Source organism: Pseudomyrmex gracilis, unplaced genomic scaffold (assembly GCF_002006095.1).
Source record: "Pseudomyrmex gracilis isolate BER0280 unplaced genomic scaffold, ASM200609v1 scaffold_11, whole genome shotgun sequence".
Classification (NCBI taxonomy): Eukaryota; Metazoa; Arthropoda; class Insecta; order Hymenoptera; family Formicidae; genus Pseudomyrmex; species Pseudomyrmex gracilis.
In genome coordinates, this window is record NW_018020595.1 from 1,473,356 (window position 1) to 1,501,184 (window position 27,829).

Here is a 27,829-nt window from a genome sequence, read left to right on the forward strand (position 1 = left end):
AACAAGTATGTAAAGCTCAAATAATAAAAATGGAAAGCAAGACATTCAGTTAAATTGTAAAGAATAACACAAGTTTATTTTTGAATATTATCCCAAGTGTAATTTTTTTGTTGCCGCTTCGTACTTGTAACTCTTAATATATACACTAAAAAAGGAAGTAACGTATAAAAAGTTAAAAATGAAATTCATATACTACTGCAACTTTATATATTGCATGTTTCTTTAATTATTGTCGTAGTCTCGCATAAAGAGTATTGTATCGAAAAGCTTGTCTACTTATAGTACTTTTTTCTTGTATTTACAATAAAATGACACAAGTAGTTACGTAATGGAGATCTGTTGTTGAATCCAGGACCTGTACTTGGCCACATCGACGAATACGACATATTTCGTGAGATCGCAGGTCATCCCGTTGCGATCGAACAACGATCGCGAAACAACAGCGCGTAAGTAATAACGGCCTGTTTTAGCATCGTGAAGCACTAAACCGCTCCCGCTGTCGCCGTTGCAAGGACCACTTCCATCTCGTGAACCAGCGCAAAGAGTACGATCGGATGTAAAGTGGACAAATTGGGCGTCGCTCCGAAGACACGCCTCCTGCAAGTTGTCACGACAAATGCTGAGATCAGTTTTATCAGTAACAAACTTATTCCGCCATATGATTATTAAAATACACACATATATATATGCACTCTTTGTGTCAATTTGCAACGTTTTAGTAACTGCATTTTGCTTTAATGTTATTTAAAAAAAAAAAAAAAACGTCTATGAACATTTATGTGTATATTGACTCATCGACTCAATATATTTATTTTGAAAGCGCCTGCAATATAAATTTGCGTAATTGTACGATCCTAAACTAAATCTCTATTTATCATAGATGTGTGTGTACGGCGAATTGAATACTAATTACATGAAATCGTAAATAATCAATAGTGAATAATGAAACGGACAATTCACGTTTCATCATGGTGTTTAATAGCATAAGACAATTTTTATTGCAATAATATTGCAGAATACTATCACGTTGACTTATAATATTTAGTTTAACCAAACAGAAATCTCGAAACAAAAATAACGTTTCTATGCGATATTCTTACCTGACTAACTATTGGCGCTCTGGTCATTCTTGGTTCCGCGAGATAAGCGTTACCGAACTCGTCGCGGCCCCATCCTACTACATATCCTGATTTGTTAACAACACTCTGAAGATCAGCCGGACCCGACCACATGCAAATGGGTCTGATTCTAGGATTAAACGTGACGGGTGTTCTTAGAACCAGTATTGCCAGGTCGGAATCGCCGTTCTTCTGGTGCGTGTAATCAGGATGGAGCGTGTAGCTGGCAATCTCGCGGTTTACAGATCCTACCTCGCGAAAATCGCGCAGTCGATATCGACCTAAAGATACGGACATTGCGCTAGGAGGGATGTTTACGTTGCTTTGGGAATCCACTTTGAAACAGTGAGCCGCTACAAATATATACATACATACATATATATATATATATTACATATACTGCATGAAAACGTTACTTACAAAAATGCGAAAAACACCACAAAAAATAGTAGAAAAATGTTCTTCGATTCTCGCTAAAAATGCTATTGGAATAGAATAAGATTTTCAATATAAAAGAAGCCTGTATACATGTGTAATGTGAGAAAAAACAAACTTTTTCACGGAAGAACATTCGAAAGATATATGCGTGTAAAAGTGTATTGTATCAAATTTCTTCAATCTTCTGACGTACCTGTTACAACGTGTTTATTGGTCAGAATGGAACCGGCACATTGAAAATCAAAACCAAGCCTTACGACAAAAATTGCCACTAACCAAGGCCATTGGCCAGGCAACGTCGTCTCACCCTTAGAGATAAGCGGATTTATAATATTGGTAGTAGTGCTAATTCCGCATTCGTTACTGTTTTGTTGGATCGAAGGATTCAGAAACACATTTCGGTCTATTCCTTCGGAGAGACTGACGGTAGACTTCGGAGTAGACTTTGTTGGACGTTGAATAGTAGGTTGCGTAGGACGTGATGTTGGTTTTTGATTCGGCACGGAATAGGGTGAATTGAAATAAGGATTGTAGGACAGCGGCACGATGGTCGGCGGGTACAAAGTGTGCTCCAAGGTGATAGAAGTTACTATCTGTCCCACCGCTAGAAAAAAAATATTGTTAACTACACGTTGTCAAAGAGAAAATTATACGTATTTTGTATATAAAGAAGAAATAACTGTTTGCTCTCTTCCCAATAAAGATGGATAAAGAAAACAATTTGCACGTTTCAACAAATTTATCTCTTCTGCGATTGAGTTTTTTTATTCCTTTACATCTTTTGTCTTTACAAATAGCGCGCAGTATCTTACGGAAAGAATAAAGTTCTTAACTTGATGTTGAAAACAAGGAAAAAGAATTAAAAAATCAGAATATCATAATATCCTCAAATTATATATTATATAAATATATAATCAATTATATATTTATGATCTTACCGCGAGATCCCGTACAATATTGCTGTTCATTGAACCATATCCCGGTCACTTGTGGAAGCGGTCGACGCAAAGGAAAATAGATATGATATAGCAGTGGTCTGCTTTGTTGTACTATTCGGACAGACTCTTCTTTTGATTGAGCCAGTTCCAGTTGACCAACATATCTCTAAAATTTAAGGATTACAGTATAACTTAAAAAATTTAATACACTAAAGAGAAACATGCATTTTTTGGAAAAGAAAACATTTACAAAATTACGAAAAAATAGTAGTATAATATTTACCGTAGGCAGCTTAACGGCGATGCTTAAGCTCATTTTCAAATGAAGCGGAACATTTTTTGGTGGAGGTGGGATCTGTATTTGTCCCATCACTTCTTTTGAAATAGGATTAGTTATGTACGAAAAGTACTGAGAACACGAAGATTGTCCGGATATTTGTGCTAATGTACAAAGCAGCAATGCGATTAAGATAGAAATCTTAATCATCGTGTGAACCTACATAATATTTAAAAATTTAATACAAATTTATTTTACTTTTAGGATAAATTAAAAGTTTTAATAATGCAAAATCACATTTTTGCTGAAAAAATATACTCAGATTTTAGAAAAATATCAATTTGGAATAAATAGATAATATTTGTGCAAATTAAAACTAGCTCTTTCACACATACGCGCATACACAAAAGAGTGCGCGCGTGAAATCACTCTTGTATTAATTTATGTTTTCAGGCTATTATGCTGAAAAGGATAAACTTTGCGTGAGATAAATCGATAACAATACACAAATCAATAGTTTTCACTTGTGCACAACTTGCGTATTCATTCACTTTGCACCTCAATTATTCAGCCACCAAACTAGTGATAGCGAGTCGCATTCACATGCCGTTTCGTCAACCGGATTTTAAACTCAGGTGACGCCAATTTCTGCGTATAACTATCGCGCACATTACTTTATCGCTCACTTTGGATCATTCGGTGTGTTTGTTCTGAGAACTTTGAGAGATCCTCACGAACTTACCGCATCTCTTTGCAGAGATAAAGACTAAGACCGAATTCTTCTCTGGAAGTGTCTGGATAAATGCTTATTATTTCTGTATTGAAAATACGTTCTCGGATGGTGGGGCACTTTACTACCGCACAGCAACCGTGAGTCGGATCGTGTCATTCGGTTTGCGGCACATCCATGGGCCGACGAACGCAAGAAGGAAAAACAAACAGTGCGCGTGAAGTATCCCCTCTTGGATAATTATATTGCAGCGTAAAAAGGAAGATCTGGGGAATCCTCATATCTCTGATGAGTCATCACGATTATGATTGTCCATGTGTGAAAAGTATCATCGCGACCCATCAAAGTGAAGCCAAAGAATTATATTGATCTATCCTTTCGATATAACGCGTTATTATTCTTCGATTAGTTACGTAAGCACACAATCAAAAACTCATCGCTACGCGATCACGTCTGTTTTATCTTTTGTTTCCTCTTTACATTCTGTACCCGGATCTATATGCAATGTGAGTTTATCTCCCAGTCAAAGTTAGAATCTAGAGGCCAAAGAATTGACTTTTATTTAAATTATATTTAATCCTTTACGTAACGCCGCATATATGTTGAGCAAAAATTATCAACGTAGGTAATGAACTCACGTATATATGTGTGTGTGTATGTATATATGCATCTTTACACACATTCTAACATTAGTTTGTTCTTCTTTCAACTTACACCACACATGCGCAGCATGTCACGTTACTCGCGGTTTACATAAAAATGTAAGTTAAAACAACGATGCAGAAACGGCTGTACAGAGCGCTTTGCTTCCAACTGCTTTGTCCGCATTGAATGTAAATAATGTTCTCAAATCGAAAAAAATGCACTATACATTTTGTGAAATTTAAACTGTCTTATTTACAAGAGTTCGGAATATGCTGCTTCTATAAGCAACAATAAGTTGCGACTCGATGATTGGATGAAAGCCCGCGGGGAATCCAGAAAAATACCGGTCGATCATCCGCTGAGTCATAATACGAGAAAGTTTTCTGCGTCCTGAAAATAAAACGGTAGGGATTAACCTGGGATAAAACGTATAAAACTGTATATTTTGTAAAAGCCTGTGAGCATTATTATTATCATTGTGACAGTACCTACAATATATTCGTGTATTTTTCTTTTATTTTGTTAATAATCAAAAAAAGCACGATAGTATCTCGCGTCAATTATTGTAGTATAACTTTATATTATATAGATTCATTTTTCATTATATGTGTGTTAAATGTAATTTAATTACAATTGCAAGATGAGAAATTGAAACATTTTAATATTGAATTACCTATACCTATACCACGAAAGTTGTTAGACAAAAGATTCATATGAAAAACCATTACAAAATGTCGAGATAAGCCTAAGTTCTTTCTTGAATTATTATTCGTTGCACAAACAGAAATAGATAAGCTTGTGGTTATACTTCCTGCAACAGTGGAAAGGAGAAGGTGATCGTTAATATTTTTATTCGGAAAGCAGAATTTATATCGTTCAAACAATAAATGTGCAGTTTTTGTACACAGACAAATATAAAAATGTAACAAACTACTGAAAATAAGGAAACTTGGTAAATATAGTGCGGTTTGCTGTTAATCTAGAAAAAATTCTGCACGTTTCTCATCACTTTAAGTTCTTTATACGTAGAATTGACTGCTTGTGTGTTTCTTGTAGTTATGGTATATATATATTACTATACAATGATGACATATTCTAAAAAAAAAAAAAACTGTTTAAAGACACAAAGCTAAAGAACGAAATGAACTAAAGGGGAAAAGATTACAGAGTCTAATAAACTATTGTATTCTTATATTGTCCAGCGCACGCGTATCTAATTCAAACATATAACGGGGGTCAAGTTGGATTTGACAGTGAGATGACTTTTCTGCTTATGCTATTGTAAAATCTGAAATTTTATTATAATTTGTTGAAATTATACTTATTACTTTGCAAAACTTACCCAACTCCTACATTTCCAAATATCAAAGCTTCTGACAATTTGTAAGTTAGACTTGTCTTAATAATCCCATGTTACATTAAGATTTTCACATATTTTATTTAACAGCTGTAAAACATATGCTATATTTTATATATAGATATATAACAATGAGATAGTATCGCGTGAGAGAAAATTGCTGTATACATGTGTATATACAGCATCTTTATTTATACTATGCTATATTATAATATAAAAATCCGTCTCTTTAGTTATATTTCGTATATTACATTTAAAGATAAAAAAAACTGTGTAATATTTACGCGGAAGGAAAATAATATATGTATATTTTGCAACATTTTTACGCGTATATACTCACCTTGCTCTTTTTCATATATTTATAAGCAGTTCTTGTGTATGTTTTGCAACAATTGGGACACGTCTTGGACAACTTGATTAGTTTCCTTCTACGTTTGCTTTTACTTGCTTTGACCGGTTCTGAGAACATCACGCGAAAATCCAACTAATTGTTAGAAATATTTTTTCATGCTTCTCGCACGAATCAAATCATTTTTTGTAAAATCTCTTTATCCTAATATTACATCTTTGTAATTATTACATATTGCATTATAGCATTATTGCATATTGTAGATACTATAACAGAAGTGATTCAACCGTGTCGACAATTGCGATTATTGGTTAATCAACGTCGACTAATCAATGACGCAAGATCCCTCTACTGAAAATTTATGTTAGTATGGAAAATATTATTACATATACAAAATATTTTACATCAATTGCACAACGGCGAGAATTAAATTCATGAGGGAAATGACGGCCCCTTTTTTCGTTATTCTCCTTCAGCTACTGTCGACCGCATGGTTCAAGTGTAAAACAACGACGCAAACCGGCATATGCGCGGAAATTATCCTCGCGCAACAGAATTCGATTCTCGCTACTGTACACACTTATGTATTTTTTTATAATTAAACAAACTATTACTACAGAAAAACATTACAAGATGTTTTTATACTTACCCTTTTCTTCAAAATTAAAATATAAGTATAAATATTTAATTTTTTTTTTATGAGATGACATATATACATAGTTTAGGCCAATGTTTTTACTCCGCCGCGGTTAACTTCGATAATCGATAGAGTTAACTTGTATAACAAATCGATTAACTGTGATGTGTTGTAATTTATAATAATTAGTTTATCCGATTATATAATATTTTCGACTGATAAAGGTTGAATCGCTTTTCGGAGCAAATCGGACCAATATTGTTTTATTTAAAAAAGTGACGTCATTAATTGCTCCGGGAGCGATTCATGTCGTTCTAGAAAGCCTCTCAGGGAGAGAGTCGCAAACTAATGACGTCACATTTGCTTCTGATAGGACGAAGGAAAAAGCTGCCCAGTGACGTCACGAGCTGCCCACTGAACTATAAGTATATGTCACGTATACTATAGATAAACGTGCGCTTAAGCATGAAACGGACCGCAGCCTGTGTCGACTGTCTCCTAAAAGAAAAGCAGCCATATATACGACAAAGATAGAATGACGCTCGTGTGTACACAAGTGGTGTTTCCGAACGTGGCCTAATGTCGTTCTGTATCATTCCAATCAAAAACACTCAATTATATTATTAAGTAAGAAAATACTTGTGAGAAACCTACACGTTTGAATTGCTTCGATTTTTCAATTTCTCATCGAACTAATCGGTAACCGCGGATCATAGCGAACAGACAGCAGCAGGACGGCAGAGATTGCAGCGACTTATGTTCCGGTCACGTAAAAGACATGTATAAACATAATCTTCTCGAAGTGAAAATGAGATTTTTGCGTTTAAAAAGTCTCTTAAAAAGAAGAGATTGGAAACATATTTAAAGATTTCATCAAAAAATACGGTGAGATTTTGTACGCTAATTCCAGTTGTATAAGTTTAAAAAAAATTCGTTAAATATCAACAACAAAACCCTATATATAGTGAGATTTCCAACAGTGGAAAAAAAACGGTGAACAGAGTTTGTCCATAACCTGTCGTAAGAGCGATACAAGAGCAAACACATCAAATAGATAGAGAAATTGCGAGAACAATGGAAGTAGAAATGGATATTGCGAAAGAAGAAGACAACGAGAAAGCTTTCCGAGAAGCTTCAGACGAGATCGAAGACGATGCGATGGAGAGCGAAACTGAGAAGAAAACCGACGAAAATGTCGAAAAGATCGAATCCGACGACAGCGACGATGAGGAGGAAGCCGATGAAACGGAAGTGAAGTCTTTGCAAACTGCTTTGACGGAAAATCCATACGATTACGCCACTCACGTAGCTCTGATCAATAAATTGCGAACAATGGGCGAATTGGATCGCTTGCGAGTTGCCAGAAATAATATGAGCAATGTGTATCCATTGAGTCCCGAGCTCTGGTTGTCCTGGATACGCGATGAAATCATGTTAGCAACCACAACTGAACAGAAAGTTGAAGTAACACAACTGTGTGACCGAGCTGTCAAAGATTACATGTGTAAGTTTAAGTATTTATATAGACGGTAATTTATGTAACTATTTTACATTAAGCTATAATATATATATATATATAATGTATATATTATTGCTTAGCTGTAGAAGTGTGGCTGGAATATCTACAGTTTAGCATTGGAAACATGGGTACAGAAAAAGATGCAGCTAAGAATGTTCGTCAACTCTTTGAACGTGCGTTAACTGCTGTTGGATTGCACACTATCAAAGGAGCAATAATATGGGAAGCGTTTCGAGAATTTGAGATTGTTTTATTCGCACTGGTAAAATTGTTTCTCGTTTATATTATCTGGACATACCTAACCAATTTGTCTTCAAGTTTTTAATAATTATTCCAAATCTTCTATGTTAGATTGATACCGCGAATATAGCGGAAAAGAAAGAACAATTAGGACGAATCGGTGATTTGTTCCGGCGTCAATTAGCGTGTCCTCTTTTAGACATGGAAAAGACACACGAGGAATACCAATTGTGGCGTGCGGGAGATGGCGCGGAGGCATCAATTGATGACAAAAGTGTTTCAATAGGATACGAACACGCTCTTGCAAAGTTAAACTCTCTTCTTCCTTATGAAGAAAAGCTTGTCTCTGCTCAAGGGGAAAATGAGTTGCTCGATGCTTATAAAGGATATTTGTTACATGAGAAACAGCAGCGTGATCCAAAACGTATCATAGTTCTTTACGAAAGAGCAATAACTGATTTGAGCTTGGAGGCGACGATTTGGCACGATTATCTTACTTATCTGGAAGACGTATCAAAGACCGAATCTGTAATAGATCCGATTTATCAGAGAGCAACGAGGAATATTCCATGGTGTTCAAGAATTTGGCAAAAATGGCTAAGGTTGTACGAAAAATGGACAAGGCCGATATTGGAAGTACAGAAGATATTAGAGAACGCTTTGGCTGTTAGTTTTTCTACAGCAGAAGATTATCGAAATTTGTGGATTGTGTATCTGGAATATCTACGACGCAGAATCGAGCAGAGTTCGGACGAAGAAAAAGATAGGCGTATAGACGTTATCCGCAATACATTCAACAGAGCGTGCGAACATTTGGCAAAATATTTTGGACTGGATGGTGATCCCAATTGTATTATTCTACAATACTGGGCAAGAACTGAAGCGATACACGCAAATAACATGGAAAAGGCCAGAACTTTATGGGCTGATATTCTTTCGCAGGGGCACTCTGCAACAGCTTCTTATTGGTTGGAATACATATCGCTGGAAAGGTAATGCGTTTATTTAAACAATTGTTATAACTCGAGCGCTCCAATGTTCATTGATGTATTTTATTAATTCCGTCGTATTATTCGGAGTAAGTTTTTACTTTGCATCCACAGATGCTACGGAGATACGAAGCATTTGAGGAAATTATTCCAAAAAGCTTTATCTGTTGTGAAAGATTGGCCAGAAAGTATAGCAAACGCTTGGATAGATTTTGAACGTGACGAGGGAACTCTAGAACAAATGGAACTTTGTGAAGTCAAAACAAAAGAAAAGCTTGATAAAGTTATGGAAGAACGGCAAAAGCAACAAGAAACTTGTCGTAGTGAATTGCCAACGCAAAATAAGAAAGCAAACAAAAGAAAGTTAGACGACAGTGGCAAATGGAAAAACTTGGGAGGTTCTCCGTCAAAAATTGTAAAATCCAGCACGCACGAAAAGTTATTATTACGAGAAAGTCGTTTGAACAAGTTAAATTATATCGACAATACGGAAGATAAGCATAAAAAAGAAGAAGCGAAACCAAAAATTGAAGCGCCACCATTCGGTTTGAAAAAGACCGAAGACGTAGACAATACGAGTAATCAGCCTGAGATAGACAACAACATTACAGTTTTTGTCAGCAATTTAGATTACACCGCGACTGAAGACGAAGTGAAAGATGTCATGAAATCAGCTGGTCCGATAACATTATTTAAAATGATCAAAGATTACAAAGGACGTAGCAAAGGATATTGCTACGTACAGTTAAGCAGTACAGTATGTATTATACTCTATATATCTCATATTGATTTAAATCTCTTTAAACATCAGAGAAGGTGAAAGTACGTTGTTTCAACACTCGCTATTCTTTTCTTTCCTTTTGTAGAAAGCTGTGGAAGAAGCTTTAAAATTGGATAGAACGCCCATAAAAGGGCGTCCCATGTTCGTTTCGAGATGCGATCCCAATAAGAGTACAAGAAGTTCCGGATTTAAGTACAGTTCTACACTCGAAAAGAACAAACTCTTTGTCAAAGGTGGATTTAAATTGTTACAAAGTATCGCGCAAATATATAATTTTTTGTAGAGAGAAATTGTGGTTACAAAGTATTTTTTTTTCGCTCTTTATATATTTAAGATTCGGTCGTTTTCGCAGGACTTCCACTCACGACGACGAAAGAGCAACTCGAAGAAATATTTAAGGTTTACGGAGATCTCAAGGAAGTTCGTTTGGTTACTTACCGTAATGGACACTCAAAGGGTTTGGCTTACGTCGAATATCACGACGAGGCAATCGCTGCGAAGGCCCTTTTCAATACCGACGGTATGAAAATCCAAGACAAAGTTATCAACGTTGCGATAAGTCAACCACCCGATCGTAAGAAAATCCAAACGACAGAGGAAAGCGGTAAACAAATCAAGTCATTGGGTGGGACGACGACAAGCCGCACCGCGTTTGGAGTGCCTAAAACTTTATTATCTATGGTACCCCGTAACGTTAAAACAAATAACAGAAATGGCGCGGCACCGAACGGAAACGGGATTGCGCAGTCGATGAGCAATCAAGAGTTTAGAAATATGTTGTTCGATAAAAAATAACCAGCTATATATTATATTATATAAATTATATCTGTTTTCAATCTACTTGTGTTTCGATCTGTTGCGTATCTACCAATTGCACGTGTTGTTGACACATAACTTTCATGCAATTTTAGCACCGGTTGTAACAGTTAGTAACAATACAGTGCTTGACATTTATTGCACTTTGACTGTTAAATGACATTAAAGACAGATTTCTTTTGCCACGGTAAAGTGCCACGTATTATATAATACATGTGTCGTTACAATTTCAAACGTGCGATAAAGTCTTACGTGTAGCTAAAAAAACAATTTTGTATTTTATGCGACTCATATACCATATTTACATCTCGATGTATTACTTCATTGCTTTTCTTTCCGTGCGTATATGTGTAAGCGCGCAAAGTATCTTTCGTATCAGAACTGTGTTTCGATATTTACTGCCAGTAATAAAAATCTATATGCTCGACGTCACATGGGCTATAGATTTTTACTACCGACAGCGAACATCAGAACGCAGCCTAGAAAGTTATACGTTACGAGCGATTGTTTAGAAAGAGACAGTTAATCTCTCTAGAATCCATTAGTAACTTCGTATATAAACCTAAACTCATCAATACAAATTGATTTGCAGCAAGTAATACTTGATGTATGATGCGTGAAGGAAGAAATGATTACGAGAGATAAATGAGATTATACAAAATAAATATTTTTAATACAAGATAATTGATATGTATGTACAAAGAGTGTGCGTGAGTGAAAAGTACGAAAGTATTAATTTATCGCTTGAAATACCGAATGTTTTACACGAGCCTGTCATCCGACTCCACAAAATCGGGACGAAGTACGTGTACTTTGAGTGTCACGAGGATGTATCGCACAACGATTTAATCCACATAATCCACTCAAAATTGCTTCTCTCTCTCGAGAGCAATTGAAACTCCGTTTTTTCCCAAAGTGCGATATAAACAGTTGGATTAGACTAAAGCTGCAACTGTGTGTTCGATACGTGCTGATGCTTTTTGTGTCTCGGTGGAGCAACCGGTGGATTTTCTTGCGCCAGGAGTCTCCTCGCCATGAGCCACTTTTTAGCTTTACTGGCGTGGTAGTAGTACGCGTAAAACAATGCCATAGCGCTCAGCACCACCAATAGACACGTACCAGCGATCACAATGCTCAACAACCAGTCTGGCCTGGTGAATTTCGGTAACGGACTCGCGTCCGTCGGCGTAGATACGAATGTAGAGTCGGTGGTGGGCTGTTTCGGCAGTATTGTCTCGTTGTCACCGATGGCAATGTCAGCGCAGGCTCGAAACTCTTCCTGAGGTCCGCACCCAACTGCTCCTGAATATATCGTACGATTTCAAGTGATTTCAAGTGCAATTCGAGAGGAAGTAGACATTTTATCCGATTAATACAAACAATTGTATATTTTCGATTACTTTCAGATTCTTTTGAGCTTAAATGTAGTAATAGAGTATTTAAATTGAACCGTATCGATCCGCGCTCTCCCCTTTTAGTAAGTTAAGAGAAATAGACGCGCTTTATTATTTTGTTAACCAAGTTATCAAATGATATTATGTAATAAAAACACCGCGAATATATCTCGAGTCGTTGTTATTACATATGGAAGAACATTTTCTATCGGCACTTTCTATCGACCTGAATGAAATCTCAATGGCGTAACTCTTGCAACATTAATATTAATACATTAGTTGCGATTCTTTGACTGTTGCATGTATAAGCGTAAATAAAATATACGAGCACTCTGAAACGCGATACCGTTTTCAAGTGACAATACGGTGAAATAGTCTTTTCATTCACCATTTCGAGAAAAAGCAAAGAAAAAATGCATACGTAATATAAAACTTATAGGTCCACCCAGTTTACTGTGTCTTTGGTTCTTTCTTTTTAAAGTGTTCTTCGTCAGAAACCATCTTTTTCAGGCGTGACGACTTTGCTCACCAGGAAATAAAGATATATATAGATATATGTACATATATATATATATATATATATATAGCGACCTATATGTACGTATAGTTACCTGTGCCATTGCCGCAGTCACCCCAGTTATTGCCGGCGATGTATCGCCACTGGAACACACATTGAGCGCAGGTCAAACCCTCCGGTAATTTAAAGTAGCCTTCAAAAACACGGTTACCAGGACCGGGATAGTAGCGAGTCGATCCGTTCTCGGCGCGCAGCAGATATTGGTCCAAGCACTCCTGGCTGACCTCTCGGTCGCGATAAGTCATGGCGCAAGTGCGAAATTCGAAGTAGCCATGATGGTTCGCCGTCAACTCTACGCGAACCGGAATGACAGATCCGGTCCGATAACGCCGCACGATCACGCCATTCCCGTACTTGCCGCCCGTTTCATGAGCGCGCGGCTGACGACAAAAAATACCTATATCGCATCTTTCTGTTTTTGACTCGAACATTGGAGAGAAGTGCAGAAATATACTTCAGATGTGGAGGGACGGGAGAGAAAACAATAGTATCCCGAAACAGTAAGATAGTGTAATCAAAATATTGTGTAAAGAAACAAATAAAACGTTTCACTTATTTCACTACAGGGAAGAAAACAAACAACTTGGAACAAATATTTTTAAGTAGTACTGAAAAATATTTCGCGCCAATAGGACAAGAAGTTTCTAGAAAATTATTAAAAATTAATTTGTTCAATCGACTAAGCATTTGCCGTTTACCTTATTTTTTAAAATTTTAATAATTAATATTGTAAGGAAAATCAAAGTGTAAAAAGTCTAATTCTTATATACATTGTAATTTATATTTGTGTGTGTATCTATAATTCTTATATTTTGTATGTGTATAATATTCAATTCTATTTGCGTGAATTTTGGATGTAACGGCGATAATCTCACAACAGATTTGTCTGTTTGTGACTGTCGAGGTGACAAATGTTTACGACCGTTGTCTTGTTTGCGATGTTTGTTGATTGCCTGTTGATAATCCAACCGACGATTTTCAAACAGGGAAAACAGAAAGATGTCCTCGAAAACCGAGGTGATGAGCGAGAGGTCTTCGGTCGCCGGAGACAGAGAACTCGGAGCCGTTAATAGAGACAAGTCGCGCGAGCTATCGGAAGTGTGAAACCACTTAGTCGCGTGAGCTATCGGAAGTGTGAAACCACTTAGTCGCGTGAGCTATCGAAAGTTGCGAAACCGATTAATTGTTAACTTTAATTATAATAAATTCATTTTGTTCATCTTTACAATATATCGCGATTACACATCAAGAGAGAAAGATATTTTTCAGCAAGTAAATCGCGCGCGTACACTTTCAGTAAACAATTTTCGCATTTATGTACTGCATAATCAACTTTTGAAAACATGCGACATTAGTGACATTGTGCGATATCTTACGACCAACGGAGCGAAGAATCGTGCGGAATAATACTGCTGCACAGTATTGCAAGGAGAATGTCAAGAAAGGCACTTTTGCCAAGGCACTCATTATACAAGTTGAGAGATGACAATTTAGTCACAACGCATAACTATCGTACACATTTTTTTTATGTGACATTTTCCCCACACAACTTGTTTCAGTCAAACTTACCGTCGGAGAATCCCAGCTATCTCCGCAGATGCCACATTTGCCTTTGTTACGCTGCCATTGCCTGGTAAAGCCGCCGCAATAGCATTCATGGTCGTTGTAATCGTGAGGTGTATTAAAGCCGTACCTCCACATAGAGGCTCTCGAGGGTGGCTCGATCAGTCTTCCATGGGCAGAAACTTGCCAAACGACTAGCAGATTCACGCTCAACGTCACACTAAATACGAGGAAACGCATGCTGAGATCACAAAGCCGATCTGTATGAAAAGAAAAACATTTGTTGCAAAAGTAAAATGCTAATTTTAAAATAATCACAAATGCACACCAAAAGAAAACATAATTTTCACTTGGATAAACATTATGTAAATTAAAAATATTCTTTCTACGTTAAAGAGAGATATATGTATATTTACGTTGTATCAATTGTTTGCATAGATTGCTAGTTGCTTGACTAATAATTCAAAAGTGCTTAATATTCTTGAGAGCAATATTCTGTGTGTGTGCGCGCGCGCGCGCCTTACCTAAAAGAAACGGAACGTCGGAACTTGTTTCTTCCGTTCGCTCTTCCACGATGGGACTATAACTTATTCATTATCATATCTACATATTTACGTATGTATACATATTTGTTTTATTAATTATACTTGATAACTGTTATTCTTATATAGTTTTCTCCCCTCCCCCTCCATTATATGTTTCGAGTGATATTTATCTCACACAGGAATTTTCGATTATTATATTACCAATTTGTAATTTATAGCCCATTCGGAAACAACGCACAAACACAATAAATTGTTCGCGGAGATGACTGAACGCGCGAAGGTTTGACGACCTCTCTCGACTCGCCCACCAACACTTTACTCAAAAAGTACGAAAAGTAACGGAGAAACGCACACGCAAACTACAAAGGACAACTAGTCCACGACGCGAAAAGACGACATTAGAAATCGTTTGAGAAATGCAAGTTTTACGTTTTCAATCGAAGTATATCGCAGAGAATCATTTGTATTGTACAAGAAAAATCGTATAAAAAAACTGAATACACTGTACGGCGATAGGTCTTCTCTCTACACATTTTATACTCGAAAATGTTAAATCTCGTAAATTGAAACATCGCTATTCGAATTATTATTCATTCGCGAAAAGTCTACCGCTACGACACACAATGACAAAGAAGCTACTGAACCGGTTATAACACGTATCTCTACGTACGAGATATCTCAAGACACACACATGACGATGAGGAATGTTACAAAAAAATTGTTTTCCACTAAAAACGATGATTCGTAACAATAAATTTACACTATTATCGTAAGAATTCATAAAACACTCATATTGATATTATTATAATAAACCTATCTTTAATGATTCTTATTGTGTGTGATAAATTATATAAATATATATAAAATCTTACTTTAAATTTAATCCGATGCAAGCGATGGTCAGACCATCAAACTTGATAAAATCTGTCAAACAATGCTGCTCCAAAACAATTTATTTATTTAGTTATTTAAACTGTAATAGATGAAAAATAGCACAGGTGATTTTATTCACACAATTAGTCACGGCACTAGATGTAGATTATTTGTGGTAACTTATTTATTCTCAGTGTGATAAACAAGCATCAAATATATTTACTATCCTTACAAGATGTCAATCAACTTCCCAAAACTATCAAAATTGCATTTTGAAGACTAATAATAACTAATGTTCGCGGTCTGAGTACGGATTAAATGCAACATTTTATGTAATTAAAATAAAAAAATATTAAAACTATAATTACTTAAAAATATCTTCTATAATACAATTAAATATGTCTATTAAAAATTTTATTGCAAATTTTGCAGAATTATAAAAGAAAGTGTAATGAATTTTTATCTTTAAATCCAAAATTAGAGTGACTTTGTAACTTAAATTTAAGCAACAATACCTACCTCTTTTATACTAGCGCACGAAAAATAGCCCGTGAAGAAAACTGTCAGAAAACTGTTGGCAATTATTGATTGTAACGAAGCAAAGAATCTTTTCATACGTACAATTCACGCGAATAAAACGAAGGCCCTCCTGCTTTCCCGCGGGCGGTGATTCAAGCCCGTGTGGCGGACAGGGTCCGACCTCGAGAGGAACCGGCTGCTCGAAGACTAAACTCGACCGATCGCTGGAGTCCGTCGAACGCTAGCTAGTCCGCTCGCTCAACGTTGTGAGAGTAGGTTATTAGAACGCGAGGCGTTCATTCGCATTTTCAGTACGCTCCGACACGGGGCGAGAACGATATGGATTTTAGGCTACTTATTTTTCTTCGGTTATACACATATCTAAAGACATGTTAAACATTTGCAACATTACAACAATCTATTTATTGTTTAATTGTACGTTACGTGGTAAGAATATATTTTATACAATATATTACAATTACTTATTAAACAAGTGTGATATCACAACGTACATTTCCCAACCACATCTCAATAAACTCACAAAAAGCAGATTCTTAAGAACGCTTCAAATATCGTATTAAAAAGCGTCTATAACATTCTTAATACGCTCGATAAAACAAGCAGATTAAAACCGAATTCGACTATTCCGACAAATTTAGGTAGTTTCTCTGCATTGGATCTTGCATGGAACTGTGAATAAAGCGAGCTAAAGAAAAAATACATTTTTTCAAAATCTGTTAGAAAAATTAAATAATAGTATTTTATACATATCGCATACAATTAGCACTTAATTGATACTCATTTCACGTATCCGAGTGATCAGAATAATAACAAAGAGATTTTTCTACTCATGTCTCAATGGAAGAAGACAAATGCCTTTCACGAACTTTTCTTCCTGTCTTCGCGACACGACGTAAAACCATTTTGCGCACACGACACGCTCGCCGACGTGTCATATCTCGAATAACTGCACTTTCGCGTGGAACTAGCGCTAGAAATTGCGAGTGGATCGTATCTCTCCTGAATTTGCGCTACGACGCTCTCGGCGCAATCGTAGCAAAGCGTTGCGGATTTTTTATTAAAAAGAAGATACAAATCGACAAGCGCATCGCGATCACTTTTGCTTCGTCCACGTCCACACGGGACGTTTCTCTTTCAATTTCCGGCTGACGACACTGCTTCTCTCGACACGCTCTTTGAAGAACGCTCGCTTCCGGATTTTATACTCAACACAATCGAAATATTTACTTCCTCATCAATGGGATATTCCGATCTATGAAAAATCGAGAATGGATGTTTTTCGAGAATACTACGCAAAGAGATGAAAAAACCGCGAATATCAACTTTGCGCGTTCTTTTATTCTTATCTTAAGAACATATTTTTATTACATCTCCAAGTAAAAACGCGCGTTCTTTTGTCTGTTTGTACGACATTAGAAGCGTACAAAAAAAAAAGAAAAAAAAAAAATAACGCAGTAAGTCCGTCCCTCTTTGACATCAAAAACCATAAGAATTTTCTTATCAAGAAGAGGTGTGCGAGACTATCTTTGAAAGTTGTATCGAAAAAAAGTTTTACAGTCTATAATTATGTAATTTTATTTATATTTATAGAAAGAAACTAAAATATATTTTTTGACAAATATACAAATGTACAATATCCACAACCGCATCGTTGCACGACCGGAACAAGAATACTTTCCCACGACAACGGTGGAAATTGAGCGGAAAGTACCGTTCGTTGTGTTATCGCTAGCCGAAGTTTAAACTTCTCAGTAAGGAAATTGCGCAGATATCGTTTTTTCTCCCTTGTGATTTCTAATCAACAGAAATCGGTGTAATTTACGATTCGCGATCACATTTTTTGTCTAATTTGCAACGCGAATAATCATTAAGATTTATCGATTTAATCATTGCTATTTCACTTCAAGCGTTTGTTATTGCAGCAAAAGAACTAAATACGCGCTGAATACGCGCGAAGTATTTATCTAATTGTAATACAAGAAAAAATTATGGGCAAAAATCTACCGCTTCACTTCTATTTGCGACTTTTTTTTTTTCGATGGCTCGGCCGTAGCAAAGATAGTTGCTGTTTCGACTTCTTTTTGGTACGCACGTGGAATTAACTAGTCTTTGTTTAATTAAATACAATAAACAATAAGGAAATTCTCAGGGGATTGCTCTACACACAGATAATTTTTTTATTAATACTTCTATAATAATAAAATATCTAAAAAGATACAGTTTTTCTTGAGATATATATATATATATATATATATATATATAATTAGTGACTATGTTTCAGTAACATTATACATTGAAAAGTGGAGCAATTATATACGTATAATAATCGATAATTGACAAATAATAATCAACAAATGTCAATATTTAATATGAAAATCGTATAGTTATTTATTCCTGTGCGCAAACGCACATATATGTACACACACACTATATATACATACAAAGAGATATAAAAGAAATAGAACAAAATCAATCAATTTTAAACAAATATTAATAATATTTAAGAGTATTAATAAAAGTATTAATAATTAATTCAAATATCAATAAAAATATTAAAATGCGTAATTATATTATTAATTCATTCATACCTCTCAAGTTGAATACTCAATTTTAAAATATTACAAACAAATATACACACAATATGTAAACATTTAGGATTTCTTTATACGTATCAAAAAATGTTTAATAGCACTGGAAGTATATAACTGTACGATTACATATCAATTACGTACAAATGCACATTTACTTTGAATTATCACTTAAATAACGTATTCATCAATATATCGTGTATATTTCTTCTACGCGTGCAGCATGCAAAGAATGTAAGAGTTGTACGAATTTTATTTATTATTAGCAACTACGTAGACAACTTTTAGAAATGTTCCGCTAAAATTTGCAATATACATATTTGAATAGATTTTAAACGCGATATGTAGATCCGAGTAGGATATAAATTGAACAAAATCTGTCTTCGATCAAATAAATAGCATTACTAATTGACCGAAGTTTCTTCAATGTGTCGCAGACCATGTTTCTCTTAAATTATATCTCAACACTATTCTATATCACATATTAACAACAGATCACCTACTCTCGATCAAGTTGTATGTACATCAAAGCATAAAATTGAATACGCTTAATTTTGAACTAGATATTCTATCTAGTTCTCACACACATAGGTATGTTTCGATATATATAAATGCGGTACAACGCATGTGTAACAAATACATCTTACTATACTACGACATATCATAATAAATCGTTATTTTAGATAAAAGTTACACGAGAAAATACAGAAACTGATTTATATTACGATTAATTTAAAATTTTATTTAATGTAGTGAGCAAGAATTATAAAATTCTTTTTTTCTCTTAGTTTAAATCAGCCAATTTAGATACTTTTCTCGTTAAAAGAGTCCTGGACTCTTTTCTTCCTGTTATACCGATCGAACGAGTAATTCGTATTTTAGATTGCATTTTCTATTTATTGCTCGGATAGAAAAACGGCTTTACAAAATAAAAGGAAATAATAATGAAATTAATCTCGGGTACTTTTCAATATATCAAAAACTTAACAAAACTTGCGCGTTGAAGTTAACAATTACTTCTACTTTTAGTGTACTGATATTTGAAGTTCAAGAGTTATTATTATTTATAAAAACCAAAAAGTATCCAAAATAGACATAACATTGAAGAATGTAATAAGAGTATTAGACTATGTGATTTGGAAGACTACAATACACAAACAATCTATAATACGTTTAAATCTAATATAACCTCTTTTTACATATGTATGTCCTTGTTTCTCTAACGACGTTCTATGGTTGATGTCATTTGTATCAGTAACAGTAGAGTTTAAATTAAACGCGTAATTTAAATTAACCGTAACAAACGTAGAAGTCAACACGCAATCACAGTGTTTCTTTCCGCGCACAATATTAACTCGGAAGAGTTAGGTTAGGGGTAACATTTTTAATATTTGAAAAAATGTTACCAGTTATAAAATAAAAAAACAAATACAAAAACAGCATTTTTTTCAAAATAAACAAAATCACATACAACACCCAACTATTTGTGAGAACAATCTCGTTTCTGTAACTACAAAAGTTGCTTCGCATTATTTTTTCCTTTCATTAATCACTGAGATAACAGACTTACGCGGATGAAACACGTAGTATAAATATACGAATAATAAATATTACGTAAATGCAATCACGTAATAAATTACAATATTTCTGTTTAGTACGAGAAAGAGTTCTCCTATTAACGCAAAAAGATATTCTATAACGTGATACTTCTGTAAAGAACGAGACGTTCCCAAATATCTATGTACAAATTATCTTTTTTCACATTGTTACTTTACTAACAGATTTCTTGACATTAATAATGTAGATACATATATATATATAGTATATGTATGTATGTGTATACATACATACATACATATACATATGTGTGTATATATATATATATATATATATATATGTTTATAAAGGGAGAGAGCGTGATGTGTAAAATGTTAAGTATATAGCGTATAGAGTATATACGACCATACTGTAATAAATCACATATAAATTTTGATTTCGAAGATAAATACATATAAAGACACATTAAATGTGTCTATAATATTAAGGCAATATTGTGTTCTATAAAATTTTATTCTTTTAAATATTCATTATTTTTTAATATTCTAAATTTAATTTCTGTTGCTGTCAAAGTTAATAATATTCTTTATATTATACAAATGAAGATTAAGTCACGAGACATGAATGTGAGTGCGTGTGTGTGTAATACAAAATAATAATAAATACAAAAAGATCAAACACACATTTGCTGTTTTATACAATGAAAAATGTAGAAATTATTTATATTATACTATAATATAAATATCATTTACACAGAAATATATAGAATAGTGATACTTAAGCGTCAACTTGTATTAAAAGGTCTGGTTAAATATGTTGGCTATGATTTGGTTGTAATTTATGTAAATATATGTAAATTTATGTAATATATATTATATATAAAAAATGAGTAATATGAACATCTGTAATATTATAAAAAGCATGGAAAGTTATATTATTCGATACTTTTTTCACAATATTGAAATTGCGTTTTCCAAAAGACATTCAAATGACTATATATTGTGTGCACATAAATATCTAAAATTCATCTAAAGAATGTGTACGCACAAAGATATCATGCTAAGCTTGTATTTTCTAGTGTTATTATTTTACAAAGCTTTAATTGGCACAAAAAATATTAATTATTATTCACCATTGTCCTCAAAATGGCGTAAGAAATGATTGACATATCTAGTAATAATATAAATATACGTAAAAATATTTTTTAGTCATTCAATTAAAAATGCGCTATTAGAAGGTTTTTAATCTCTCTTATTTTTTTTTTTAAATTAAACATAATATTTAGTTTTTATATATTGTCCGTTGTTTTAACATATTGAGAACACACATTGAAAATATGAATGAACAAAAGAAGAGCTACATGTTGAACGTGTAGGAAAGAATATTTAACAAACCTCTCTTTAACAGTCTCTGAATGCTACTTTCAACATACAATCATACAGATTGGCCCCACTGCCACAAGGCATAAGTTAAATCAATTATTTGTCAATATGTAACGCATGTTGATCCCAGATTTTTATATATATAAAATTGGTTTGATCTCTTCAATTTTTCAATGATTAACTATGAATGCGTAAGAAAAAATTAATTTTAACATTACTGAAAATTCTGTTTAAGAAAATGTTGAAAAATATTTGAAACATATGAGAATATCTCTGTTTCTGTAAATTACGAATTGTTATCACGAGCAAGTTTGAGACATACACATAGAACGTTAAAATTTTAATATCGACGAATGTCACTTTCTTCTTACACTCAGTTATTTCAGTTCATTGCTGTTTTTACTTAAATATATAAATTTTCCTAATTTTTATTTATTTCGTCACTGATGAAAACGCTAGAAATAATAAGAAATATAAACATACCGAATTTTAATCGAAACTTTTAATAAATAGAAATTTACAAGTCCATAATAAGATTTACTTCATTTTGTTTAGTATCCTTATTTATATATCCGAATATATCCCTACTTATAGTTTACTATTACGCACAAATGTGACATATTGCGAACAAATATCGAACAAATGTGTAAATCGACGTGTAGCTGAAATAGTTTGCGCGGAAACATCAGGCAGTGAAAGAACCAAATTTAAATTTTCATATTTTTGTCTTTATATCTTTCGATGGCACGAAAAACCATCAAAGTATATACTTTTTTCTCACTACATAAAAATATACTTAAAACTCTCTAATGACAGAAAAACAAACACTTTACATGTACACGAATATAAGAAATAGTATTTTTGTTTTTTTTAAGTAAGCTGTGAATACCAGAAGTCTTTTTTTTAAATAAAACTTTTTTAAAAAATAATAATTATTAAAACTTATACAAACAAAAAGTTTTTTTTAGTATTGTTTTTCAGTGTTTCAAACTGTGCTTTTATTTCATTTGTGGTGATTTCTGTCCTACAATTTTATTGCGCAACAAATTAAAATGTCCATGTACTTGCGTAAGCTGAGCTCTAAGTGAATCAGAAAGCTGTTTCTGTAACTGTTGAACCTCCAAAATCTCTTGACGAAGATTTTGATAATCTTTCGTAACTTGATGGACAGAATGTAATAGACGAAGCACAGATATCTGTTAAAAGCACAAAATGAAAAGCGATTGAAAGAAATTGAAGATCCAGAAACATTGCGGATAATAGTGCACATGAAAAAAAAATGAAACATGTAGCATAGAACACATTTAATGCCAAATGAAACAAAGCATCCCGGCTTCAAGCAGGATTTATTTGACGAACAACAATGTAATTATTTATTCAATGACGCAGAAAACTGTGCAGGTACAACAAATATTGCTCTTTTTTTCAGTTGCACATTATTCTTACAATTTTCTTTTCATATTATTTATCCCTTAGAAATATATAAGTCGTCTTACTTGAACAATTTCAACTTGCGACCGATAGTATTTTGTATATAAATAAATTTGTATATTAGTCTTCAGAATCAATTATATATATATCTAAAACAGACTCGAGTACACTACTGTCAAAAGAAAAGAAAAACGTACCTCGTTTTGTGGATCTTCGAAAGCTTTCTCAAAAGAGTCTATTTGCCACGCGATCATGTCAAGCTTTCCGTCGGCTTCTTGAACCTGAGACACACGAGAATGCAAAACAAATTGAATTTGATATTTGTAAATATTTGTGCGACTGTGCACGCACGCACCACACGCACACACGCACGCACGCCCACACACGATTAAATCTGCGCGACTAATCTGTTTGGCAACGTAGTAGAACAAAGGTTAAAATTTATACTTACGCTTTGTTCGAGATGCCCGATCGCAGACTCCATGGTTTTTATAATTTTTCTCAAAATATAAAGTTGTCTCTCCGAGAACGAATAACAGGACAAATAAAACGATAAAAAAATAATTGAAAAAAAATCCGACTGAACAGATCTGGTAAAATCACTAATACTGACAGTCACCTTCGCGCCGAGATCGATTCGCTTCTCAAACGTCAAGACTCGATTTCGAAAAGCTCAAGTCCAACATATATCGTATAATTAATCGCACATCTCGTCACGCGCGGCGGCAGCGCCAACTCACTGGATTTTGTACAAAGCTACTAAAGTTCGAGTCACACTACAGCTATGTTCCAGAATTGACGCCAGCACGCTGCCAGTGCTAAAATTGTATGATATATGTGACGTAAACTATAGATCTTTAGCGCTGACAGTGAATTTTGGAACACAGCCTACGTAACGCGGATCGCAGATCGGAATTTAGCCAATCAAGAAGAGACAGCGACAACAAGCTTTACGGGTTTCCGCGCACGAGACAACGCATCAATGAGCGACAAGAAACAACACGATGTTTAACTAATCAGAATATTAATAGAAAAGCAACGTGGCGAATGGCTGTCACTTCTTTCGCGCGTAAAGGCCATTCTACATAAAACGCAGACGCAGATCGCAGGTAACCGATCTCGAGGAATTGACCAATCACGTAAGTCGATTGGCTGATTCGATAAACGTGAATGGTCAATTCAGCGAGATCAGCGGCCTGCGTCTGCGTCTTACGTAGAATGGCGAACGGACTTAACGTTGACGCATCCTATTCGCAAGCACCATATTTCTTGCTCGTCCAATCACAGATGTAACGCAGTCGAAAGAACAAATGTAACGTAACATGTCACAGCGTGCCAAAGTTATTCAGTTGTACAAAACGGTAATAAAATAATTAAATACGATAATATATTGCTTTATATGTGATTGAAACATATATATATATATATATATACATATATAAATATTATTTTATACCTCAAAATCAGAGTTACTTTTAACAAGTATAAAATCTGAAATTACATGTTTGTACATCTAATCAGTTTAACAACAGGTATAAAATCTGAAATTATACATATTAATATATTTAACTGTGTATTTATTTTGTTAAATTTACATTGATTTTTTTTTTTTTTTTCAGTTATTGCACATGGGTCGAGACTATCCAAAGGGATATCAATATTTCAGAACCAAGCTGAGAAGAGCTTTTGACAAAAATAAAGCAGAAACTGATTATGAAAAAATAGATAAAATGATAGGGCATGGTAATTTTGTGATAAAAGAACTAGAAGCCTTATATATGTTGCGTAAATATAGAACTATTAAGAAGAAGTATTACGACTGAAGCGATGGAAAAAAAAATTTACATGTCATCTATATAAATTTGTATATAACAATATTGCGTAGTAGTTGCATTATGGGAAGTATTTAATTCAGCTACCTCATCTTAAATTATGATAAAAATGAGCGATGGGCGCAGTGACAAGGCGAAAAATTTACAAAGAAAGAATCAACGTTTTGCAAAAATGACGTTTGATTTCTTGCAAAACGAGAAATCAAACGTGCTAACCTGTAACAAATTTCCAAGGTTGGGAAGTTTATTAACTCGACGAAATGCAACGATCCGGGCATTATACAATACGATCAAACTTCCATACATGTTTGAATCACATGTCTGCCCTTTGTAGCTAGATTTGTCACAGTGTCACATTAGCGATTTTTTTCTTTTTCTTTCACGACAGAAAGAAAAATTGAAGGACGAACTGTGCATCTTCTTTGGTTAAAAAGAACAAACCTCGATCTACACACACATACATATTTACACACATTATATATTTATACACTTTAAATAATATCATGCAATAAGTTTTGTATGATATTTTATACTAACAGACAAAAATATAAAATTAACTATTAAAATATCTTGTTTATTCAAACGATTATAAATTACTATTGTCATTCTAACCTACCTTAATCTAACCTAACCTAGTTTTGTTGGTAGTTACGGTATATTTCGACCTCGTAATTAAAGTCATCTGAAAATGTATCGAGTAAAAGATACAATGTACTGTAACTAATTTTTACGTCAGGTTATTCCGGTTTCCAGAGAATGAAAATGGCTGCTTGCATAGCTGTTATTGGTAAAGATGTAAGTATTTTGCATTTGAGAAATTGATACAGTTTATACGCACCTGTATGTACTTATGTGCCTGGTGATCAGTGTATGCGCAAAGTATCAAAATTCACTAAAAAGTCAAGTCACATATTTTATACGAGAAAAAAAAATAAAACACTTATGTTTCAAACGTAATATACTATGTGTACGCGTACTGGGATTGTCTTTTTTTGCAGAACTCACCAAAGTACATCAAGTGTGCGGATGAAGCATCTGCGTTGCAATTTCATTACAAGGTGCACACATCAATTGATATAATAGAAGAAAAACTGAATGTTGGAAACAAAGCAGCTATTGATATACGTGATTTGTATTTAGGCTTGTTATTTGCAACGGAAGAATATAAAATGTTTGTCTTTTTCTACAATAGTGAAAAATATATAAAAGATATAACAAGTATATATATATTTTGCAGTACATGAAAACAAACTAACAAAACTTATTTTTTTCAGATATGGTTACGCTACAAATACAAAAATTAAATTTGTTATAGTATTACAATCATCCAATATATCATTAAGGGATAACGAAGTAAAAATGGTAATGCTCTTTTGTATTTCATTTTTTTTTTGCAAACATTTTTACATCAACTGATTCTTGTTTACCAGATGTTTAAGAAATTGCACGCTGCATATTCCAATGCTGTTTGCAATCCATTTTATATTCCAGGTGATGAACTAAATTCTAAGTAAGTATCCTTATTACTGTATATGTATATTGCAAATAATAAAAATATCATACATTGCTCTTCAGGTCATTTGACATGTCCGTATTAGAAATAATGGGTGTCATATAAAAAAAAAGTTACATGACAAATAACAAAAACCTTATTGCGAATTTTCACACCGACACATGGACAGATGAAGTATGTGGGATCTATCAAGGAATAATTCAGTCATTGCGTACATATAACAACAAGCTGTATCGCACTTGATACTCTATGATAATATGCTAATAACTTAATAAGTGTAGTTGTAGATGTTAAATAGTGAATCGATGAATGCTTTTTTTCTTTGAAATGTATATGTAATTTCTTTTGTATAAAGAACTTTCAAACGATTCGATTATGTCTTGTGTATACATACATGGTGTTGCAAGTTTACCTAAGTCATTTCCATAGAATCTATAATTGACTACGAAACTCCTTATATATTTCCTAAATTGTGTACCGAAAAGCAATGTACTTCTAAGCTTATGGGCGGCGGACTTAGTATTAGAATGTGAAAAGTCATTTTTTTTATTTCTTTTTTTTTTTATGTTCTACGTCAGAGTGTAACGATCACGTGTAACGATCACGCACGAATCTTTGCAGCACAAATAAACTGCGAAAAATTTGCGCAGTTTCGTGAAACGTGTCACATACTGCCTACACACACTGTGCTAAGAGCACCCGGAAAAAAGTCATTTCAAAAATTTCACATGAGTTAGGCCTAATCTAACTTACTCTGGTTAGGGCCTAATACTAACATGGTTAGGGGCTAATACTAACCTGGATAGGGTCTAACCAAGAGTTAGTACCTAATCGATTAAGTAAAGCTAGTCGCAATTAGCCACAATAATTTTTTTTTTGTAAATAGTATGTAAGTATAGTAATACTAATATCTAGTATTAAATGTTAAAATTATTTATTATCTAGTATTATATAGTATATAATATTAAATAAAAGTTAAGACGGCGCGCGCGCGGGACTTGTGTGTGGCAGATACTAGATAGATTAGGTCAGTATGTTTTCTACAGAAAATAATATTAAAGTAATTTCAGATTCGGATACAGTGGGGCACGATGATATTACATCTTTACTTCCGATTCGCGCAAACACAACAAAAAAAAGTTACGTTTCTTATCTTGAAAACTATTACCAATAGAAGATTGAAATTACACCAGTGTAATA

The 27,829-nt window shown here is 34.0% G+C and overlaps 5 protein-coding genes across 24 annotated transcripts; 2 read left to right on the forward strand and 3 right to left on the reverse strand.

Moving 5' to 3' along the window:
* Positions 1 to 49: 49 nt before the first annotated feature.
* On the reverse strand, positions 50 to 6,715 carry LOC109863161 (serine protease gd-like). 11 transcript variants are annotated; one of them, XM_020443380.1, is made up of 10 exons: positions 6,502 to 6,715; positions 5,844 to 5,962; positions 5,489 to 5,593; positions 4,820 to 5,241; positions 4,403 to 4,536; positions 2,778 to 2,990; positions 2,495 to 2,660; positions 1,750 to 2,160; positions 1,101 to 1,471; positions 50 to 597 (listed from the first exon to the last, which is right to left on the reverse strand). In XM_020443380.1, exons 4-10 carry the CDS (start codon positions 4,869 to 4,871, stop codon positions 322 to 324), a joined length of 1,623 nt encoding a protein of 540 aa, XP_020298969.1. In that variant the 5' UTR covers positions 4,872 to 5,241; positions 5,489 to 5,593; positions 5,844 to 5,962; positions 6,502 to 6,715; the 3' UTR covers positions 50 to 321. The 11 variants fall into 11 exon arrangements, with proteins under 11 accessions (XP_020298969.1, XP_020298962.1, XP_020298958.1 ...); XM_020443373.1 differs by lacking the exon at positions 6,502 to 6,715 and having other exon boundaries at positions 4,820 to 4,957; positions 5,078 to 5,241; positions 5,844 to 6,048; XM_020443369.1 differs by lacking the exon at positions 6,502 to 6,715 and having other exon boundaries at positions 4,820 to 4,957; positions 5,844 to 6,048.
* A 283-nt stretch (positions 6,716 to 6,998) lies between these two features.
* Positions 6,999 to 11,385, forward strand: LOC109863651 (squamous cell carcinoma antigen recognized by T-cells 3-like). 3 transcript variants are annotated; one of them, XM_020444027.1, is made up of 7 exons: positions 6,999 to 7,374; positions 7,455 to 7,993; positions 8,089 to 8,270; positions 8,360 to 9,240; positions 9,352 to 9,994; positions 10,104 to 10,251; positions 10,371 to 11,385. In XM_020444027.1, the coding sequence occupies exons 2-7, from the start codon at positions 7,564 to 7,566 to the stop codon at positions 10,811 to 10,813; spliced, it is 2,727 nt and encodes a 908-aa protein (XP_020299616.1). In that variant the 5' UTR covers positions 6,999 to 7,374; positions 7,455 to 7,563; the 3' UTR covers positions 10,814 to 11,385. The 3 variants fall into 3 exon arrangements, with proteins under 3 accessions (XP_020299616.1, XP_020299617.1, XP_020299615.1); XM_020444028.1 differs by having other exon boundaries at positions 7,470 to 7,993; XM_020444026.1 differs by having other exon boundaries at positions 6,999 to 7,993.
* A 95-nt stretch (positions 11,386 to 11,480) lies between these two features.
* LOC109863652 lies at positions 11,481 to 23,569 on the reverse strand. 8 transcript variants are annotated; one of them, XM_020444034.1, is made up of 6 exons: positions 16,818 to 18,473; positions 16,408 to 16,686; positions 16,306 to 16,346; positions 14,375 to 14,628; positions 12,840 to 13,185; positions 11,481 to 12,136 (listed from the first exon to the last, which is right to left on the reverse strand). In XM_020444034.1, the coding sequence occupies exons 4-6, from the start codon at positions 14,606 to 14,608 to the stop codon at positions 11,775 to 11,777; spliced, it is 942 nt and encodes a 313-aa protein (XP_020299623.1). In that variant the 5' UTR covers positions 14,609 to 14,628; positions 16,306 to 16,346; positions 16,408 to 16,686; positions 16,818 to 18,473; the 3' UTR covers positions 11,481 to 11,774. The 8 variants fall into 8 exon arrangements, with proteins under 8 accessions (XP_020299623.1, XP_020299622.1, XP_020299619.1 ...); XM_020444033.1 differs by having other exon boundaries at positions 16,306 to 16,357; XM_020444030.1 differs by lacking the exon at positions 16,306 to 16,346 and having other exon boundaries at positions 16,818 to 17,011; positions 17,084 to 18,472.
* On the reverse strand, positions 22,852 to 23,768 carry LOC109863662. Its single transcript, XM_020444045.1, has 3 exons — positions 23,736 to 23,768; positions 23,482 to 23,565; positions 22,852 to 23,049 (listed from the first exon to the last, which is right to left on the reverse strand). Exons 1-3 carry the CDS (start codon positions 23,766 to 23,768, stop codon positions 22,852 to 22,854), a joined length of 315 nt encoding a protein of 104 aa, XP_020299634.1.
* Positions 23,769 to 24,533: 765 nt separating this feature from the next.
* On the forward strand, positions 24,534 to 26,997 carry LOC109863400 (trafficking protein particle complex subunit 2-like protein). Its single transcript, XM_020443662.1, has 8 exons — positions 24,534 to 24,645; positions 24,904 to 25,027; positions 25,093 to 25,094; positions 25,870 to 25,911; positions 26,115 to 26,287; positions 26,391 to 26,478; positions 26,547 to 26,626; positions 26,692 to 26,997. The coding sequence occupies exons 1-8, from the start codon at positions 24,607 to 24,609 to the stop codon at positions 26,732 to 26,734; spliced, it is 591 nt and encodes a 196-aa protein (XP_020299251.1). The 5' UTR covers positions 24,534 to 24,606; the 3' UTR covers positions 26,735 to 26,997.
* Positions 26,998 to 27,829: the final 832 nt, after the last annotated feature.

Bases quoted from the DNA above. Each gene is read 5' to 3' on its own strand.
- LOC109863662 (XM_020444045.1), bottom strand. From the start codon at position 23,768: ATGGAGTCTGCGATCGGGCATCTCGAACAAAGC. The intron at 23,566-23,735 runs GTAAGTATAAAT...CGTGTGTCTCAG, and splicing joins TCGGGCATCTCGAACAAAGC to GTTCAAGAAGCCGACGGAAA. The intron at 23,050-23,481 runs GTACGTTTTTCT...TGCTTTTAACAG, and splicing joins TCGAAGATCCACAAAACGAG to ATATCTGTGCTTCGTCTATT.
- LOC109863400 (XM_020443662.1), top strand. From the start codon at position 24,607: ATGTCACAGCGTGCCAAAGTTATTCAGTTGTACAAAACG. The intron at 24,646-24,903 runs GTAATAAAATAA...TTTTTTTTTCAG, and splicing joins TTATTCAGTTGTACAAAACG to TTATTGCACATGGGTCGAGA. The intron at 26,479-26,546 runs GTAATGCTCTTT...CTTGTTTACCAG, and splicing joins GGGATAACGAAGTAAAAATG to ATGTTTAAGAAATTGCACGC.
- LOC109863651 (XM_020444026.1), top strand. From the start codon at position 7,564: ATGGAAGTAGAAATGGATATTGCGAAAGAAGAAGACAACGAGAAAGCT. The intron at 9,241-9,351 runs GTAATGCGTTTA...TTGCATCCACAG, and splicing joins GAATACATATCGCTGGAAAG to ATGCTACGGAGATACGAAGC. The intron at 9,995-10,103 runs GTATGTATTATA...TTCCTTTTGTAG, and splicing joins ACGTACAGTTAAGCAGTACA to AAAGCTGTGGAAGAAGCTTT.
- LOC109863652 (XM_020444037.1), bottom strand. From the start codon at position 14,608: ATGCGTTTCCTCGTATTTAGTGTGACGTTGAGCGTGAATCTGCTAGTC. The intron at 13,186-14,374 runs GTAAGTTTGACT...TTTTGTCGTCAG, and splicing joins ATAGCTGGGATTCTCCGACG to CCGCGCGCTCATGAAACGGG. The intron at 12,137-12,839 runs GTAACTATACGT...CGATATATTCAG, and splicing joins TGACTGCGGCAATGGCACAG to GAGCAGTTGGGTGCGGACCT.
- LOC109863161 (XM_020443380.1), bottom strand. From the start codon at position 4,871: ATGGTTTTTCATATGAATCTTTTGTCTAACAACTTTCGTGGTATAGGT. The intron at 2,991-4,402 runs GTAAATAAGACA...AATATTATGTAG, and splicing joins GCAGCATATTCCGAACTCTT to GTTCACACGATGATTAAGAT. The intron at 598-1,100 runs GTAAGAATATCG...GACAACTTGCAG, and splicing joins GAGCGCCAATAGTTAGTCAG to GAGGCGTGTCTTCGGAGCGA.